We start from the raw sequence: 18,756 nt of genomic DNA, 5'->3' as shown, positions 1-18,756 counted from the left end.
CTCTCTCTCTCTAACAAACGCGCCGGCCGTTGGTGCAACGGGAACAAAAAACACTTCGAGCGCGCTCGTTCGAACAAAACTTAAAAATCGAACATTCGCTTCTTCATAACCCGACCATGTGAGATGGACAATTTGAATTCGCATTCTAGAATTTTCCAGAAAATTCTCTCACATCGATGATTAAGTACACATTCGAATTAAACAAAGCATGTAGTAGCACAGAGGTCTTATTACATGTTGAAATATAGTTTATTTTTGCACTAATTTGAAGTTTTATAGAACGATATAATCATATTAGCTTAAAAAAACAATTTTCGATAGATTTTCTATTGTTTGGGCTCTATACAGTATTAGCAAGCAAAACATAATCGGGTTACACTAACAAAGTATAAACAAACTGTGCATCAAAACGGCCGGACGCCAAAGAAAAATCAACCTTAACTCTAAACAAATTAGTATCGGAATGCAACGATTCCTTCGCGTGCTGAAAGCGACCAACGTTCGTAATTGCGTGCGACTTGTGTGGTATCGAGCTGTCGTTGCCTTGCGTTTTGTATTAGTGCACCTTAAAAAAGTATGGAAAAATATTTATTTGTATTAAAAATTATAAACATTGAATACATTAATAAAATTAAGAACTTGGTAATGAATAAATTCATAGAAATAATTACATGAAAACGTTGCGTAAATTAATAAAAAAAATGTGTTCTTTCAAGCCAATCAATCATTCTACATACAAACTAACTAATCAATCACTCTACTAACCAACCAACCACCAACCAACCAATCAATCAACCTATACACATAAGCCACTCAATACCTCAGCGGCCGGCGGCTCAGTGGGTGTGGCCTGCGGCGCGTTGCGCGGCGGCGCGGGTTCCACGTTCAATAAACGCGGTTTTTCGTTCGTTTGTTCACCCGTACCACCGACACACATTTGAGACAGAGCGCTAATGACGCTCTCCATGTTAGGCGCTTGGATGTTGTCACCTTCGCCCTGAAATTTAAAAAATTAAAATCGATATCTATTAATATCTTAACGTCTATATACTTAATATAAATATACAAGAAAAAATATTTGGGACTTTGCTTTATAGTCGGATTTCAAATCAGAGAAAATGTAGAAAAATAAGTAATTTTAGTATATTTTAAAACTATAATTGTATTAATGAGTGTAGTGCATACCTTTTGTGGTCCCGATTTGTAGAAATGTAGATAGCAAAAACCGCGGAAGCCCTGAAATATAAATGACGCATAAATAAAATTTGAGAAGCTAAAAATAAACAGTCAAATTGTTAATAAAAAAAAAAATGAAAAACCTTAATATAGTATCGAAAAATATATATCAATATACAATTTTAAATCCACAAGAATAATATAAATTCATTTGGCCATCGTAACAGACATCACATTGTTTGTCCGCGTTGTACTCCAAAACTAAACAACTGATTTTTATCAAATTTGCACACCATGTGCAGTTTGATCCGACTTTTAGCGGACAGTTTTTTAGACAGTTAAGAGACATTATTTCAATTACGATAAATGACTACCCGGGCGGGGCCGGAGCGTGTAGCTAGTTATAATTTAATCATACTTCACACTAATATTACACATGTGAAAGTTTCGTTTGTTTGGATGTTTTTTCCTTGAAATACGCTGAAACTACTGAACGAATTTTGATGAAATTTGGTACAAAGACATGCTATGAGCCGATTTGGGTGATAGGTTACTTTTTATTCCGATTAAATGCCTTGCGATTAAATGCCCTTGGAATAAAACAGGAACAACAGTTACCTTCCAAGTCATCATTTGCGGTTTGACGCCGCGCTCGGTGAGCGCCTGCTTCAGGTCGCGCACACGCGTCGTGGGACTGATGTTCGAAATCTGTTACGAAACATAATTACTATTAAATGCACATTATTTTAAATAACTTTTAAGCAGAAAATATTACGATGCGACTGTTTTTTTGACTTAAATAAGTACAGTAAAAGATGCTACTTCTATCGATACTAAGATAATTAAATAAGATAAGAAAAATTTACTATTCATCACAGATCAGTGGAATTTTTTTATTATCATTGTCATAGACATACCAAAGTCACATAAAAATTTGTGCATTGGAACAAAATCACTTGATGTTATGAATCTATAGTCTAGCAACATTTAAATACCAGTACTAACTTTAACAGAGAAATCGATAACAGGTCTAGGGCGTCTCGGGCGCCTGGGTTTCTGGTCCTTGGAGTCGCTCTCCTTGCCGTCCTTGCTCGCCGACTTGTGGCTGTTGCGGCGCCGCGCCGACCGACGCGACTTCGGCTTGCCATCCTCGCCTTCCGTTGTGTTGCCCTGTGCGAGAAATCAAATAATAATGATTATAAATATGTAAAAAAAAAAAATAATTTGTAACGCGACACAACACACATTCAGTACAAAATATTTTTGAAAGTGATTTATGGCAATGTTACACGTACAAATATTTCAAATTAATTAAAGGAAGAAAAATAATAATGTATTCCAAGATATCAAAATTGGTCGACCTTCATCCACGTTTAATTTTGAACGGTCCCTAATCCAAGCGAAAGAAACCAATCAGTTTAAAATCCGTTCAGTCGTTCTTGATATAACTTATAGCAACAGCAAAGGTCACTATACGAGTAAGCATAACGAGTTAGCATGTAACAGAATACATCCGTGAGTACTGTACGGTACCTCGCCCTCGCTGTGGCTCTTGTGCGAGCGCGTGCGGCGGCGCTGGCGGCGCGCGCGCGCGGCGCCGCGCTCCTCCATGTCCGTGTCCACCTCCTTCAGCGTGCACGCGCGCCCCGCCCTGTCGGATAACATGTTATTATTATTTTGTTTATAACAAGCGCTCTGCCCCGGCTTCGCCCGTGGTATATATATAGCCTTCGTCAATAAATGGACTATCTAACAATGAAGGAATTTTTCAAATCGGACCAGTAGTTACTGAGATTAGTGCGTTCAAAGAAACAAACAAACTCTTCAGCTTTATAATATTAGTATAGATAGTTATTCAAGCAAATAAAACTATACCGCTTTAAATTTGTCAGAATTTGTACATATTTAAATGGTAGGACACGGAAGGCCTCAGCTTAAAATAAGGAAAGAATTGTCATTATCATTTTGGTTTAAAGAGAACTCTTTAAAAACATTTTCAAATTATACAATAACATAGAAATACAAATCGATTAACCTAGTCGAAAATTATGAGATAGAGAAGACGAGTTCCTTAATTAAAATTGTTTGAAAAATAGTAAAAAGTATGGATATAGGTATTTTTTTAAGGGACAATATTGGATATTTTATTCAAAACTTACAAGTATTTCATTTGCAGAAATTATATAAACATTTATATATACGAAGAAAAATTAACTTGTTTGTATATTTAATAACTCCCTCACGCAAACTCCGTATAAGAGCCAGTGAAATTTAATTACAAGCTTATTTTTTTTAATAATATTTTGATTACTTCATACATACACACCTCAACAAATCTCTCAGTTCTATAACTAAAGAGCAATACTCACAGCATCTCAATCTCCCTGAGTTGTCCCAAAACCGGCATCTGTTGGACGCGCCGGCTCGACAGCAAATGCCACAGAATGCCAGTTGGACGCGAGCTCATACGTTGGGTTTCGATCACCTGAAAAAATTTGAAAAATAAGACTAAATTATTTATTATCAATATGTGTATAAACAATAAAAATATATTTTATTGTCTTTATTATAAATAAATAGATGTATATATACAAGGAGGAAACATTTGAACTCTGTGTGATTGCATTAGATTAGGAATAATGTAAATCCCTGCTTTAAGACATTTTTATTTTGTTATATTTTGTTGAATAGAGAAAACATATTTTTTCTTTCAACGCACAGTCAATAACTAGTTACCTGCCATTGATTCTCTCACCAAGTAAAAAGCCACACATACCGACGACATTTGAGTACGGAATACATATCCACACTAAAATTATAAAGAGGCAGAATTTGTATTTTTTGTTTGTTTGTTTGTAATAGATATACTCAAAAACTACTGGACCGATTTTAAATTTTCTTTCACCGTTAGAAAGCTGCAACTTCGCTGAGTGACATAGGCTATACATGTACCACGGACGAAGCCGGGGCGGACTGCTAGTCTCTATAAAAAGTACGACAGACAGACAGACTGGGAAGTGATAGCGAGCCGTTTTACCCTATGGATACGGAACCCTAAAAAGCAATTTAACAGTAATTCAAAATTAATAATGTTATGTAAAAAAAAAAACCTCACCTGTGTCGGCGTCACAATAATATCTATAGGAACATCGTGCGGTCCAAACAATTCCGCCGGGAGTGTGTCGAATACCTGTCGAATTAAATAAAAGTATTGAAAAGGCGGTACCGACTAGGTAGCAATGATTGATATAGTAAACCCAACATGAATACTGAACGTTCAAAGAAACATTCTTTCGCTCATTTCAAAAATCAACTTTAAACCAATCGCTTAGGGTCGAATTTAAAAAAACTATATGCTAAAAGCGTACAGTTTTTCAATATGTGTATATTATATAATAATTCATACGTGCGTATGAGTGTTTAGTGACACTTTCGAAAGTAACTTTTGGATGAGGCTTATTAACGTTTTTTATATCAACATTAATAAAACAATGTTAACTACATAGTAAACATTATTATCTCTTCTCTATATAAATACAATTCCCATGTCACAAAGTTAGCTACCGTACTCCGTACCGTAAACGGATAAACTGATTCTCATGAAATTTTGTGTGCGTATCGGGTAGGTCTGGGAATACGACAACATCTATTTTTCATACTCCTAAATGATAAAAGTAAGGCAGAACAGCGTATGGCGACTCCGCTAGTTATAAATAAATAAATCGCCTTCATATTGTCAGACCCAATTTTAATGGGATACACACACTCAGGCATTTAGTTTTAAATAATAATCGTAAAACCCAGAGCAACAAATGCGAAAATAAATCAAAACACACTTGATTTGAGCACCTCCTCCTTTTATTGATGTCGGTTTAAAATAATAATCAAAACTGTTCTGAGTCTACAAGTGCTTGTGAATATTTTTAAATTCAACCCTATGTAATACACGACATATTTTATTCATAACTTTAATTAAAGAACAGTACATTTTTAATTATCATAAAATAAATGATAAACAAATTTTAGTTCCACAACGGACTTTTTTATGTAGATAATTGTGGACTTCAAAACAAAAAAAATATATCTGATTTACCTGACAGTCATGCACTGTGGTCACCACCAGGGTGTCTGGGTTTATCGCTTTCATGTGCATCATCAGTCCAAACTCTAGGTCGCCGTAGCCTGAAAGAGAAGATTCTATTTATTACGTCTATCCTTCCTGGAAAGTGTTTTGTTTGTTAGTCTCTTTATTTTTGTTGCAATCCCTATTTTCTAATAATAAAGTAAATGCAAAGTTACTCTGCCTCTTTACGCCTGAAACACTGAATCGATTTAGATGAAATTTGAAAGACACGAGTTAGGCTTTATATATTCCACGTGATATCGGATATCCCACGTGCAGGGGAATTGGGAGCGGAAAACCCTGGACAATGTATCTTCTCCTTTGACTACGCGGGCAAGGTCTCTTGCGGAATGTTGGTATTACATAATTCAACCTTTTTATAATAAAATTAATGTAACATATTATCAATTTGATTTGATTTAATATATTTACCTCTTCCTTTCCCAATGCGATATCCTTCTTTGGACACAGCGACTGAACCCATCACAACCAGATCCAAGGAAACGGAATCTTCAATGGCTGAAAACAATCATATTTTTTACTAATATTATTTAAAATGTGAAACATTTCTCATGGATGGTTGTATGGTTGAATGGTTGATTGGTTAAACTAGATTTTGATGCACTTTAAATGGACTGATTTACTTCAATTTTGTACACTTAACAAGGATCAGTGACAACACAATCATTCCATGAGTATATTTTTAAGTCTGATTAGAATCGCCTGGATTAAATAATTCCTTGCGTATACTTCATTCTGTCCTACTAATAGCATAAATTTGATACGTAGATAGCTGGACAACTGGAATAAGACATAGGCAACTTTTTATACCGATATTCCAAGAAAAGAATCTTTATTTTTTTTTAAGCACCAATTTAAAACTCACACAACGGCTGTCCATAAGTCTCCATTCCGTTTCTGGAAACAGCTTTCCTGATGGCGGCCGGGCCGGTCTCCCCCTCGGGCAACACCAGGCGGTTGAGGAAACCGTTCTGCAAGCGCGGCACCGGTACGTACAGCGTCTTCTGCTGTTCCAGGCACAGCACCCTGGAATGTAGGGATTAGATGAGTTGTTTTTTTATGTATAATCAAGAACGAAAGCTTGATCAGTCATCGAACTAGATAAATTGTACGCCCAAAAAAGTTGACGCTAAAAATGCTGCAAGAATTTGACATGTTATTCTTTATTTGAAAGAAATAATCATGTAATGGATAGAAAAATCTGATTTTTTTTCAGGAGAGGAGATAACGACTGAACATAAAGGTGTTTTTTACGAACGATTTCAATAGAACTACACAAACGTAAACACGAACCTCATATAAATACGCTGTGCCAAATAACCATATATAATTCCAATCTGTATCAATATTTACAATCCGTCCTTTCCCAGCCATGATGAAATTAAATATTTTCAGGCCGATGTCGGAATGCAAGTATTAAGAGCGCTCACGTGATCATATCCGCGATGATTAGCATACTACTCGGGTGATAAAAATGCGAGAAAGTGTACGAGTGTTAAAATGTAAGAATCAATTAATTCAATTGGAAACAGTGCATCGCTATCAGAGGGAAAATGGCTATGACATCTTATATCTTTCTATATGTTTACTAAAGAAGATTTTTTTTACGTTAGCTTAGTTGATGGTTCGCCTTACGGTAAGCGATCACCACCGCTCATGAACCCGCTTTTAAGGGATAAGGGTTGTCCCTTGGAAAGTATTGTCGACTAGAAAGAAGGAATGGACTGTGAAGGGTGAGGGAAAGGTAACCGGATAACGTACAAAATATACAATACCAAAGAGGGAACAGCACAGATTATTCATACTCGTATATTTAAAAAACAGGTGATTTAATTATATATTCTAAAACATTAAACAAAATTATGAAAACATATATGGATGCGGTATTAGCACCAACATAACACCATTTTCCCCATTTCGTATACCCCAACTAAATATATTATAACACACCTTATTAAAGACAATAATACAAATTAACAACACGTAATTGCATTCGCATATCATCATAGTTGCGTTATGATTACTCAATCAGCTTCCATATTCGGCATGCAACGTAGTGGGCGGAGTGTCCGAGAATTGCATAAATCTACGGATGTAATAGTTAAAAACCGGCCAAGTGCGGGTCGGACTAGCTAAACAATGGGCCCGTATAAACACAACAAACAATATACACAATTTATATCACATTATATTTGAATAACGACTTTGAATAAGACATTGAATATCTATTTACGCAGTAATTTTTTAGTGTTGGATTTTATGCGAGTATTATACAAATAGATATTAAAGACTATTTAACGGATTTTAAACGCGACTTATCTATTACACTATTTGTCTATATACGTATTCATTTTATTAAAATTAGTAACTACTTTTTACAGCTGTGAAAGTGTAAGTAGTTTCTAACTCACACGGTTGCAAATTGTCCAGCCATGTGACGGATTGAGATTGGGACGGATCCCAAAATCATTATTTTTAATAAAAAAAACCTATAAATTGACAGAATTAGAATTAACGGTAGGTTTAGGTTTCTTTCTTGTTGTCCATATCTAAAAAGGACTAGGCACCAGCTTTTGATAAAAAAAAAAAATCATAAAATTGAACCAGTAATTGTAACCAGTAATGAACAAAAATACATTCGATTTAATCTCCTCCTGCTTTTGAAGGCGGTTGAAAATAGAATATCAACAGTTGATGATATCGTGACATGTGACGTCAGCATATTGACTATCTGCGAAAAAAGAAACGGGGATCCCTAAAAATTAGATATCTACAGATGACATTGTGAAGTATGACGTCATTGCACACACAAATTATCACAAACCGTCTTTTTCGGCGAGTTTGCCAAAATCACACTCACAGTGCTTATAATAATTGTTTGGAGACGATGACGTCATATATGGCATCACTGGTTTGGTTATTTATAAATATGTAGTTGACTGAACCGTGTATCTACTAGGCAAATATTTCGATTTTTATTCTAGGATAGATCTTTCGTATTGCTGGATGAAATCGTTTCTCACAACACATCCGTTAAATTTTAAACGATATACATAATAATATAATAACATGTTGTTTCATACATATCTTATTTACAATGTGCAAGAATCTTATCTATCCATGCAACAATTTAGCGGCGGTATACTATGAGAAATATATAATTAATAATTTTTTATATACACGTGTTTGGTATAACATTTATCTTTCCTATCTCATTTGGTGGTGCTGCTAAACTGTTAACGTACAAACGCAATCTCAAATATTAATTGTTCTTTCCGCCATTTAAGAAAAACATCTATCGCTTTAGACTCATTATAAAACAATTACGTTAAAACCGCGACCGGTGGACAAAGCGGTTTGTACTGAGAAGATCCGAAAAGAAGCCAGTAATAGGTGCCCCTTTCATATCATATAAACAAACAAAGTACGTGTAAATGTATAATTTTCGTTTACATTAATTGCCCACATAAAAACAGGCCATATTGAAGTGACAAACATCGTATGCGACTTATCACATGTTTATATTATGCAATTAAACAAATCGTGAATGCCACGTAAATATATCGGGTTATCATAAAATGGGACAAAAGTGCAATGTAAAAACTCATTTGTGCGTATACTGAGCGCGTATTTTCAAAGGAATAGTTCCTAGTACAATTATAATTAATAGAAATATAATTATCGAAAAATATACGAGGAGTGATAAATTTAAAGCGACACGTATTTCATATTTTATCGAATTAATTGGTTGATTACAATAAACTAATAACATTTTAATAATAACATAGGAGAAAGTCTATAATAATTCAATCTAAAATACATCAAATTATGTCACTTAAGAGAAAGGTAGTGTGATCTAATCACCATATAATCGCTATATAAATATATCAAATTATACGTTTACAGATAAGACGATGTCGACAAATTTCATATGTAATTAACTAATATTGAACCAACAGTAAGTGAAGTCTTAGTGTGTTGTAATACATTTTACCTCCCGATTCCGTGTAATTTTCTGGATAAAAATTTTTAAATTTGGCATTTTAAGCATTTCATATAACGTCAATTTATATAACATCTAACTACCTACTAGCTAACTAGATAAATAGATAAAGTTCTTATATCATGATGCATTGGCTATCTGTAATACGGATTAACAGTTTGTGCATGAAATAAAAACGATCCTTATATCTTAATACGATAATACTGGGAAAGAACTGAAAACGGGAAGTTATCTAACTAGTTTCGTTCATGTTTTTACTGTCATTTTGAATATAACAGTTATATGATAAGTGTTAAATACGAAAGTTTATTTTAAATTTTTATTGACCATGTTACTGTTACGTTAACGTTAACTTCTATCTACCCACATTAACAGCTGTGTGCCAAATCGAATGAATAAAAGACAAATTAATCCAATGCAAACGGCGAATAGCATTTTAACATGGGAAAAACATCGTTAGTGATATAAAGTTATTTAAAGAAGGAATGCCCCAAATATCAACAGCTGCTTTGTCTCAATGAATAGACGACGAAATAAACGTCAATTGAATTGTTTACATTAACAAATAAATGAAAAAATTAAAATTTTTTCCAGTCACTGACACATTTTGAGCGATCGATCAAGAAGTTCTAACAATATCGGCCCTTATTATTGTTTATGATTATTATATTGCATTTTGCCTTTCAAGCCATCTAATCAAATTAGTTCAATTTCAAGACAATATCAATTTATATAAAGAATTTGTGAAAATTAGGTACCTATCTATAGGGAATCGGAATACCTATATAGATTACATTTTTAGTTTGATATTATTGAAATGCTACGCTACGGTTTGGCAAAAAGACGCGGGTTTATATCTCGCCTTGTGATCAAATTTTTTTCTATTTAAAAATTTCTCATTCAAAAATTTTTCATGAGTACGTACATAGTTTCATGATATTATTATTATGTTTTATGACTAACCTAGTTGGGTAAATTTTAATGACGATTAGCTTTTAAAAATATCTATCCCTGAGGTCAACGCTCGAGCTAGATTTCAAGAGCACGGAGATTGAAATGGCCAGTGAAAAACATTTAATGAGGTTTGTTATATCTACGAAACGTCAACTAAAATTAACACACGAGTAAGTATATAGGTATGTACCAATTTATGAGAGAACGCACATTATTTTAGCACAAAACGCAGATTCAGAATAATCTATATCTATTGTAGGTATATTGAAAACACTGATGCAATTCCAGGCAGGTATGATCAATTATTTTAAGTACTTGGTAGGTCAACCCAGCTAGTTGATCCCACCAACGGGCCTGCAGGTGATAGTTACGATACCTACACAATTTTCAGCCCAATCTTCAAATCAATCACTTATAAAAATGAATATTATGGGCATGTTTAGTATCTGCTTAATTGTCCCATCTATTGTAACCACACAAACATTTTCCGAATTTTTGTCGCAAATGATAAAAGTTAGTACATCTTGTAAGGGTCGTGCACCAGTACACCGTGGTGTCGGGTACAGTGGGGTTACACAGTGGGGTTTTATTCGGTTGGAAACCGATATAACCCACGGCCTCTTCCCCGGGGTTCGTTGGTAATTGGTATCTATGCAAGATTACCTCACTATACATAAGGTTCATCTTACAACAACTCATAAAGAAAACAAACTATCAGTGTTGTTTTTTTATGACTTGTCTATGAGAGTGTAGACAACAAGATCAATCATCCGAAATGGTGGTGCATTTTCCGGCGGCGAGTTACGAAAACGCTTGACCGCGATGCGGATAGAAAATAGACGTGAAATTGGAACGCAAAACAGACGCTTAGGTGTAATCGTCGCTATCAAATCGGGAAATGCTGTCGATGACATTTTTCCACGTCATTCAGTATGTAGCAACTAAACTGAAATTTGAACACTATTTTAAATTTCAGTGGGCTACGTTAATCCGGATTGACTATACTATGCTGAAAAATAACCTTTATTCTAATCCAGACAGACCATTAGCTCACTATGTGCCTAATTTTACCCGAATTTTATCATGAGGTCAGATAAGATGATAATAATTGTAATATTTGAAATAGCAGTAAGACTTAATTAGGAATCGGTAGCAACGTTTCCACTTATCACGTTTAAAAAAATAAGCAACCTACGAATTAACTATCAATATTATTCTCACCTCACAGGCTCTTGCGGCTTATCGGGATTCACTTTCACCGTACTTGCATTCTTGAATACATCCAATTCGGCCAGTTTAACGGCCGCTTCTTGTGCCCCCTTGAAGTTAGGGATGCGGTTGTACACAGGACGGGGGAACATAGCCAGCCCGTTGGTCTCCAAGTGACGCCATACTTTGATACGGAACGATTGCTTCGTCACCTCCTCGGGCTGCGGCGTATTTGCTGTGAATGAATATTTAACATAACACATACTGTTGGTATATAAACAAATGTTTAGGGCTGATACAATTTTATGTAGTACATAAAAATTATGTATTATTAGAATACTATGTTATTGTACTATCTTATATGAGATATGTGTCGGAATCTGTATTAATGGAGATGTAATAAGAAAAATTTATGTAAATTGTAAACAAATTAAAGCCAGCCTTATTCATGGTTAATATTTGTTCAGCAATAGTTGATCAACACTGTAGCTGTAATCTGTTTAAAGTTATCGCTCATTTCAACATGGTCCATCTCTCTGTAACAAACAGGTTGTGTTGCCAGAAACTCTGCTACACGTTGAATCAAATTTGTTGATAAACATATGTTTACCAGGAGTACGGGGCTTTGTGTAGCTTAAACAAATATAAATGAAGAATTTACCATTTTACAATAATAGAAATACGTTTTAATGAAGCTAAATTATCATAACGACAACTAACTCGATATTGCAGAAATGTAAAAGTTTTCAAAATTGATCGAGACAACGTCACGGGTAACAGTTAGCTAGCAATTCTTAAGACAAAGAAGTAATTGAATCGGCGAACACGCTCGGCAATTATTTTCAGTATGAAATATTCGACCTTCTGAAAGTAAGTCAGGCGAAGCGTAACTTCAAACATCAAAGTAATATAGACATAATCACTGCAAGCAAAGAATCTATAATTGCGTGCAATATGTATAGGAATGCTGTTATTTAACACGGTTATGTATGTTCGCGATACAACGCGAAGTTTCTTTTTAACGTGAGGGCTCGTTAAAATAATTTTAAATTCAGACAAAGTAATGATTAAGATTGATTTAAGTAGATTGACAGTTGCACACGTAAGACAATTTCTTTACGTGAAACCTGCTTATGATTAAAAAAAGTTTATTGATTACAAAGTCTAGCTTTTTAGAGGGGGTTAGCATATATGGTAACCACAGAAAGCATGGGTCTTAAAGACTAGCTGTTGCCCGCAGCTTCGCCAGAGTGGTCAAAATAGATTAACAATACAAAAATTTTCATTCCCCATTTTATTCCCTTGAAGGTGGAATCACAGAGGCCATCTAAATGCCAGATGTCAGCCCAATCAGTCCAGCAACCTTTATAAGTCAGTCAGTTAGCAACCTTTGCATTTAATACATTGAAAAGATGTTCATTTAATGGTAATTATATTTACTAGATCTAGTCTTATATATAAAATGTTGGGTCGTGTTTAATGTTACTAACTCCTCCGAAACAGCTGCATCAAATTTGGTAAAACTTTGTGTATATATTGGGTAGGTTGAGATTCGGCCACCAACCATATTTCATACTCAGTGATAAGGACAAAGTTTGCAGAATCGGCTAGTTATACATAGATTAAATGGGTGGTTTAATGACATATTTAATAATTTACAATATATTATTTGATATGATAACAACAAAGTACTACATTTCTTAAGCATAACACCTGTGCACACTAAAAATATTTTAAAGAATTTTGTCTTTTGTATTAATTCATACTACATTGTTCTGTGGCTTATTATAATTGAAACTTAGTATGTAATATGAAAGTGAATATGATAGGCCATTTCAATAAGCATTAACATTATCACTATGAAGATATTTCCAAATGATAAGAGTATGTGTTAATGAGGTGTTTGTTAAATCAAATATAAATTTAAAAAAAGATTACAAATTAAAAATGAGAACTCCTCCTATTTAGGGAATTTTAGTTAAAAAACGAATATTAAATTACTGAATAGCCTTCAGAATCTCGCACATTCAAATATTATTTATATTTAAATAAAATGTAATGCAATCACATTATGATATGTACGTGATATGTGACCTATAGTAATAAACAAAATTTTATTGAAATTCGTAAAGCAGTATTGCAGAAGTTTAGTTACAAACACTGGGACAAGATTTTTGATGTGCAGTCTTTCTAATGCATTTGGTTTCAAATATTACAAAACCATTTCAGATACATTATATTCACTATGATATTAATTTACTCTTATTTTGGACAAAAGACTAGTGACTCACCTTGATACTAAATTAACACTTCTATTGTCCCGGTATAAGATATCACAAGATGATATAATGTTTTATTCCTATCAGTTATTAAGTTCAGTTATGGTGATATTCTAAATAATATTGCTAATTATGAAATGCAAACAAAATAAGTTTCGATAGTTTCTAAGAGCTAATTAATAATAATGGACAAATGAAAATAAAGAATTTCCAATTGGAATTATAAATATGTTGACAATAAATATGACTAATTAATAAGAAAAACTCTTGATATAAGCTCAAGCAATCATTCAAAAAAAGTAAAGGGTAGACAGAAAACAATGTGCTTACTACATAAAATAATTATCCTTTTGCAGTCATCTGTGAATGAACAGATTCAGGCGTGATAAGGTCATCGAAAAGTGCGCGCCAAAGAGTCGAATATTCTATTGCATTTCTACATTAGGTGGGCAGAACAGAATGTGAGTCATGTTTCACACTCCAATTAAGCTACCTACAGTAATTATAAGCGAGGAAACCACCCAAATCGCACTAAATCAATGCACGAAACGAAATAAATGCAAGTGAAATTACTACCGCAAATTAATGTTAGCACGCATAAAATGTCTCGTTTATGTTTCGTATTCGACCAATTATCTCACTCAAATAATGAGGGTACATAGAAAAACATGCTTGATCCCACGTTTCATGAAATTTCAGTGTTTTACAACCTAAATACTTCGGCACTAGCGAATTTTCCGAAATATAAAAATAGTTAAAAGCAATATTTTTCCAGTCGTAATAACATGACAACAAATGAATATAATTACCTGTTTCTGTAGCCGCCGGCGTTTCTTCCCCGTTCTGCATGATACTTGCGTTTTTTATTGCCAGGAAATATCAAAATGCCGACAATTTAACGATAATCATGAAAAGTTAACAAAATAAAATCTTATTTTCCGGACAGAACCGTCACACGCAAAAATAGAATGCGAATAAAAAACAAATGCAACCAACTTCGCAACGCAGAAAGCAGTAGTGACAACATTATGAAATTATAAAACGTTCCTCTTGACAAACTTAACGTTGCATTAAATACGTAATAATTGGTATTAATAAATTAGGTAGGGATGTTAATATTGGATACAATATTTCGTTATAATATGTTATATGTGAATAAAAATAATTGACAAGATAATCACGCAGACAAAATGACCTATTTGGTACTTTTCCCTGAATTTATCATATAGAAACCGGCATTTGACTTAGAAAGTATACTTAATATTTCATTTTGTAAGGGGAAAATCATGTTATTATAAATAAGTTTAATTTGTGACGAATATTTCGTTTACATATTATTGCACATTAACAAAGTTTAACATGGCAACACTGTTTTTATTTCAGTAGGTAATGTTATTTACTGTTGTAGTTTCACTGTGAATATATTGATGGAATTAATTATAATTAAGAATGTTAAATAATTCTGTTTGTTTGTTTTTCGTTGTTATCTTTGCAACTTCTCAAATAGTTTAGGAATAATGGTATAAATATAATAAATAATATCAACTACCAGTTTTTGTTTTTCACCAGAATACTGGGTACATTTATTATATTATTATAAATCAACAAGGTGTAATAATTTATATCATTATTTATAATAAAAATAATTATCCATAATTTATATGTTTTAATTAAAATTAAATAATATTTTTAATACTTCATAAATAATATCACAAAATTTGACATAACAAATTAAATAAATAGAACTCTGCCAATTAACGTATAGTTTGAGACATGTGAAGTGGAGTCAACATAAGTTCAAAGGCCGCATCCTTTAAGTTCGCTCCTCGTAGATTTGCTTCATGTAAATCGCTTCCTGATAAATCGCAACACTGAAAATATACAAATAGCTATTAGAAAGGCACAAGTCACAACGATAAAAATAATATACGTAAATATAATTTAAAAAATGGTAGACAGTCGAAAATTAAAATTTGTCAATATCTTTTTACCATTTATTAAAAAAAAAAATAACCTCTAAATCAGCTCCCGCCAAAACAGCAGCTCTCAGATCACAATTCTGAAGGTTGGCATTCTTCAGTGTTGCTACACGTAGGTTGACGCCTGCCATGTTACTGCCTTCTAAATTCGCACCTATAGTTTAATAATAAACTTAATAGTGGACTTTATAAATAAATTTTAAAAAATCTCAGACAACAATATAAATTAAACACAAAAAATGTAGTACAAGCAAATTAATTACACATCTTTTATCTTTTAACTCATTAATTCTTATTGAATCAGAATCTTCTATGCCCTACCAGTCATAGACATTATTTGTCACAAGTTTCCACTAGAGATTGAGCGAGGGCTTGATAATGATTGATCAAGCATTAGGCAGTTCAAAAAGCAAAATACATCTAACTTGTCAAATTACTTTTGTCATAATGACCTTTTAAATTTACCCCTTCCATAACAGCTCGCGACCCAGCTGGATCTTCCATATTACATCCTTTTAAAATAGCACCTGTATGAGAATAGAAACAAATGTGTAAAACTATTATATTCATATAAAAAATACTGTAGTTATATGCAACAGAACAATATGCTATGTCAGCAAGAAACTAACAAGTATAATTTTTTACTGTTTTGTATGTATTTGTTATTTTTATTTCTTTTTATTAAAAAAAAAAAGTCCCATACCTTCCATATTGGCACACAACGCTTTAACACCCAAGAGGTGTGCCCCTTCTAAGTTTGCATGTGACAAATCAGCTCGCTCTAAACAACAGTGAGACAAGTTTGCTCCACTTAAATTGCATCTTGATAGACATGCATACTGAAAAAGAAATTTTTTTACTCAAGCATTTTACTTAGTGAAATAATGAGATATTATACACGTAAGCCCCTATCCATCTTATTCCAGTTGTCCAGCTATCTATGTACCGGTTCAGTAGTTTTTGCGTGAAAGAGCAACAAATGCACACACATCCTTACAAACTTTTACATTTATAATATAAGTAGGATATAGTAGGATGATGATACTGTTTATAATGCAGTTTGAAAATTTTTACTGTAGAAAGTAATAATAAGCACAAATCAAATTTCTTCAAGGTATCATTCTCTACAGTTTTTTAAAACTGTATATTGAAGCTAAAGTGGAAAAGATGTTGGCACAGAATAATATATTTCTAAAAATTAATTTACATTTAACAAATATACATAGCTTTGATACTACTATGTTCACTCACTTTAAAATTAATATTCCTAAGGTCTAATCTATTTAAATCTGCTCCAGATAGATTGACACCCTGAAACCTTAATTCTGAACTAGTCGGAGTGGTAATTATTAACCGTACCACATCCATTCTTGTCAGCGACTGGTTGTTGTCATGTCTGCTTTTGGACTGCTCCACAAGTTGGTTTAGCTGTGGTATCATAGAGTCTATGCCTGTAACGTAAACATTTATTTGATTATTGTTGGAAATTGGTGGATTTATGTTAATTTGGTTTTATTCTCTTTTCGCTCTACAGTATATAATTAGCATCTTTCATCCAACTAATTTAGATTCATTATTTTTTCTTTCTTACTGTCATTGACACTTGAAGATTTTCTCGTAATAATTTAGAGCTTTAAAATCATGTTTCATGTCTAAAAAAATCTTTATATAACATTTAAACATAGTACATTGTGTATTTAGCATCCTTATTGTTTAAAAGTTCTCAAATATATTTATATATGTAAATAACAAACACATAAAATAAATATCAATCCAACTTAGTGTTGTTGTCTGGTAGGTATTCGCATACAAAAATTCTGGTTATTCAATTTTATTTACTTGAATTAATTTAATAAATAAAAAAATTATGTATGGAACTGGAAGCAATTATTACCATAGAAAATAGCTTCTTCCAATACTCCTTGTGGATTAATGTTTTTATCAAGTATCACCTGACCGTGTCTAAGATAGTTAAGGATAGGCTCAAAATATTCGGGACTTCTATCTATCAAATAGGCCCCAGTTTCATCTTTTGCACTGGGATTCATGAGATATACATTATTGTCATCAGCAAACATTCGCGCGAGCATTGATAAGGGCTCCTTGACCAATAAGGTAGACCGTGACGTCATGAACAGTTTTCCTCCTACATTTAACCTTATCCAGTCAGACACCGTCCTGTCTCTTGTGCTACAACTTTGTTGCGATACCTCTAATTCATCACACTTAATGCTGGCTTCGTTGCAATCTAATGACAAGTATATCTTGTCCTCATCTCTCAAACTTCTCAAATCTGTTACTTCACAGCCGTTTAATAAAAATAATTTAAAGCTTTTCTCTGAGAGATCAAATTGTGAAGATATCTGCAGCTTAAAGCTGTCCATACTGTCTTCGAGGCACAAAACAATCCCATCTTTTTCCGTTTTGTCTCTAAATATGCATACACGTATCATAATACTGTCTTTTCTTTGATTACTTTGTTAGTGTGTGTGTGTGCTCAATATTCATTTATTATTAATTAAGTAGGTACTATCTTTTCGCGAAACTATTCGCAACTCATCAATGATCAAATAAAACACAACAAACGGCTAACTAGCGAGGACTGACGACAGCACTGTCGTCTGTCAAATCATAAATGTCAATGTTTCTCGGTGACAGTGACGGTATTGATAATTCGTTAAGAGGAAGAGAGTACTTTGCGTAAAATGGAAAAATATGGCGCTTAAATAGTATTATCTGGAGATTTTTTGTGAAAAATATTATTGCTATAGGATGAGGGTACAGTGCCTGGTGAATACATCTAAAGGCCCTTAAAGTTAAAAAAAGGTGTGTTTGCTATTCACACACGATAGAAGTGAAACTTCAGTAAATCGACAAAAGAATGAGATGAATATATATAAAATATAAAATAGTATGTATATTTATGTATAATTATTTGCCGGCTTCATTCTACACATTTTTGTATTTGTGTCTCTTACCTGTCGTTTTTTTTTGTTGCATCAGGTTTGAAAT

The 18,756-nt window shown here is 33.3% G+C and overlaps 2 protein-coding genes across 3 annotated transcripts; both read right to left on the bottom strand.

The window, feature by feature from the left end:
• Window positions 1–271: 271 nt before the first annotated feature.
• On the bottom strand, window positions 272–14,751 carry LOC119837763 (methenyltetrahydrofolate synthase domain-containing protein). Its single transcript, XM_038363508.1, has 13 exons — window positions 14,575–14,751; window positions 11,499–11,721; window positions 6,186–6,346; window positions 5,732–5,818; window positions 5,270–5,358; window positions 4,292–4,366; window positions 3,546–3,661; window positions 2,710–2,827; window positions 2,182–2,346; window positions 1,795–1,884; window positions 1,186–1,236; window positions 821–997; window positions 272–565 (listed from the first exon to the last, which is right to left on the bottom strand). The coding sequence occupies exons 1-13, from the start codon at window positions 14,612–14,614 to the stop codon at window positions 557–559; spliced, it is 1,401 nt and encodes a 466-aa protein (XP_038219436.1). The 5' UTR covers window positions 14,615–14,751; the 3' UTR covers window positions 272–556.
• Window positions 14,752–15,440: 689 nt separating this feature from the next.
• Window positions 15,441–18,358, bottom strand: LOC119837788 (BTB/POZ domain-containing protein KCTD9). 2 transcript variants are annotated; one of them, XM_038363543.1, is made up of 6 exons: window positions 17,639–18,358; window positions 17,104–17,195; window positions 16,448–16,583; window positions 16,197–16,271; window positions 15,780–15,898; window positions 15,441–15,636 (listed from the first exon to the last, which is right to left on the bottom strand). In XM_038363543.1, exons 1-6 carry the CDS (start codon window positions 18,195–18,197, stop codon window positions 15,520–15,522), a joined length of 1,098 nt encoding a protein of 365 aa, XP_038219471.1. In that variant the 5' UTR covers window positions 18,198–18,358; the 3' UTR covers window positions 15,441–15,519. The 2 variants fall into 2 exon arrangements, with proteins under 2 accessions (XP_038219471.1, XP_038219470.1); XM_038363542.1 differs by having other exon boundaries at window positions 15,442–15,636; window positions 16,996–17,195.
• Between the last annotated feature and the right edge of the window lie 398 nt (window positions 18,359–18,756).

Source organism: Zerene cesonia, chromosome 29 (genome assembly GCF_012273895.1).
Source record: "Zerene cesonia ecotype Mississippi chromosome 29, Zerene_cesonia_1.1, whole genome shotgun sequence".
Classification (NCBI taxonomy): Eukaryota; Metazoa; Arthropoda; class Insecta; order Lepidoptera; family Pieridae; genus Zerene; species Zerene cesonia.
The sequence above is the reverse complement of the archived record's forward strand: the minus strand, read 5'-3'. Positions and strand labels throughout refer to the sequence as shown.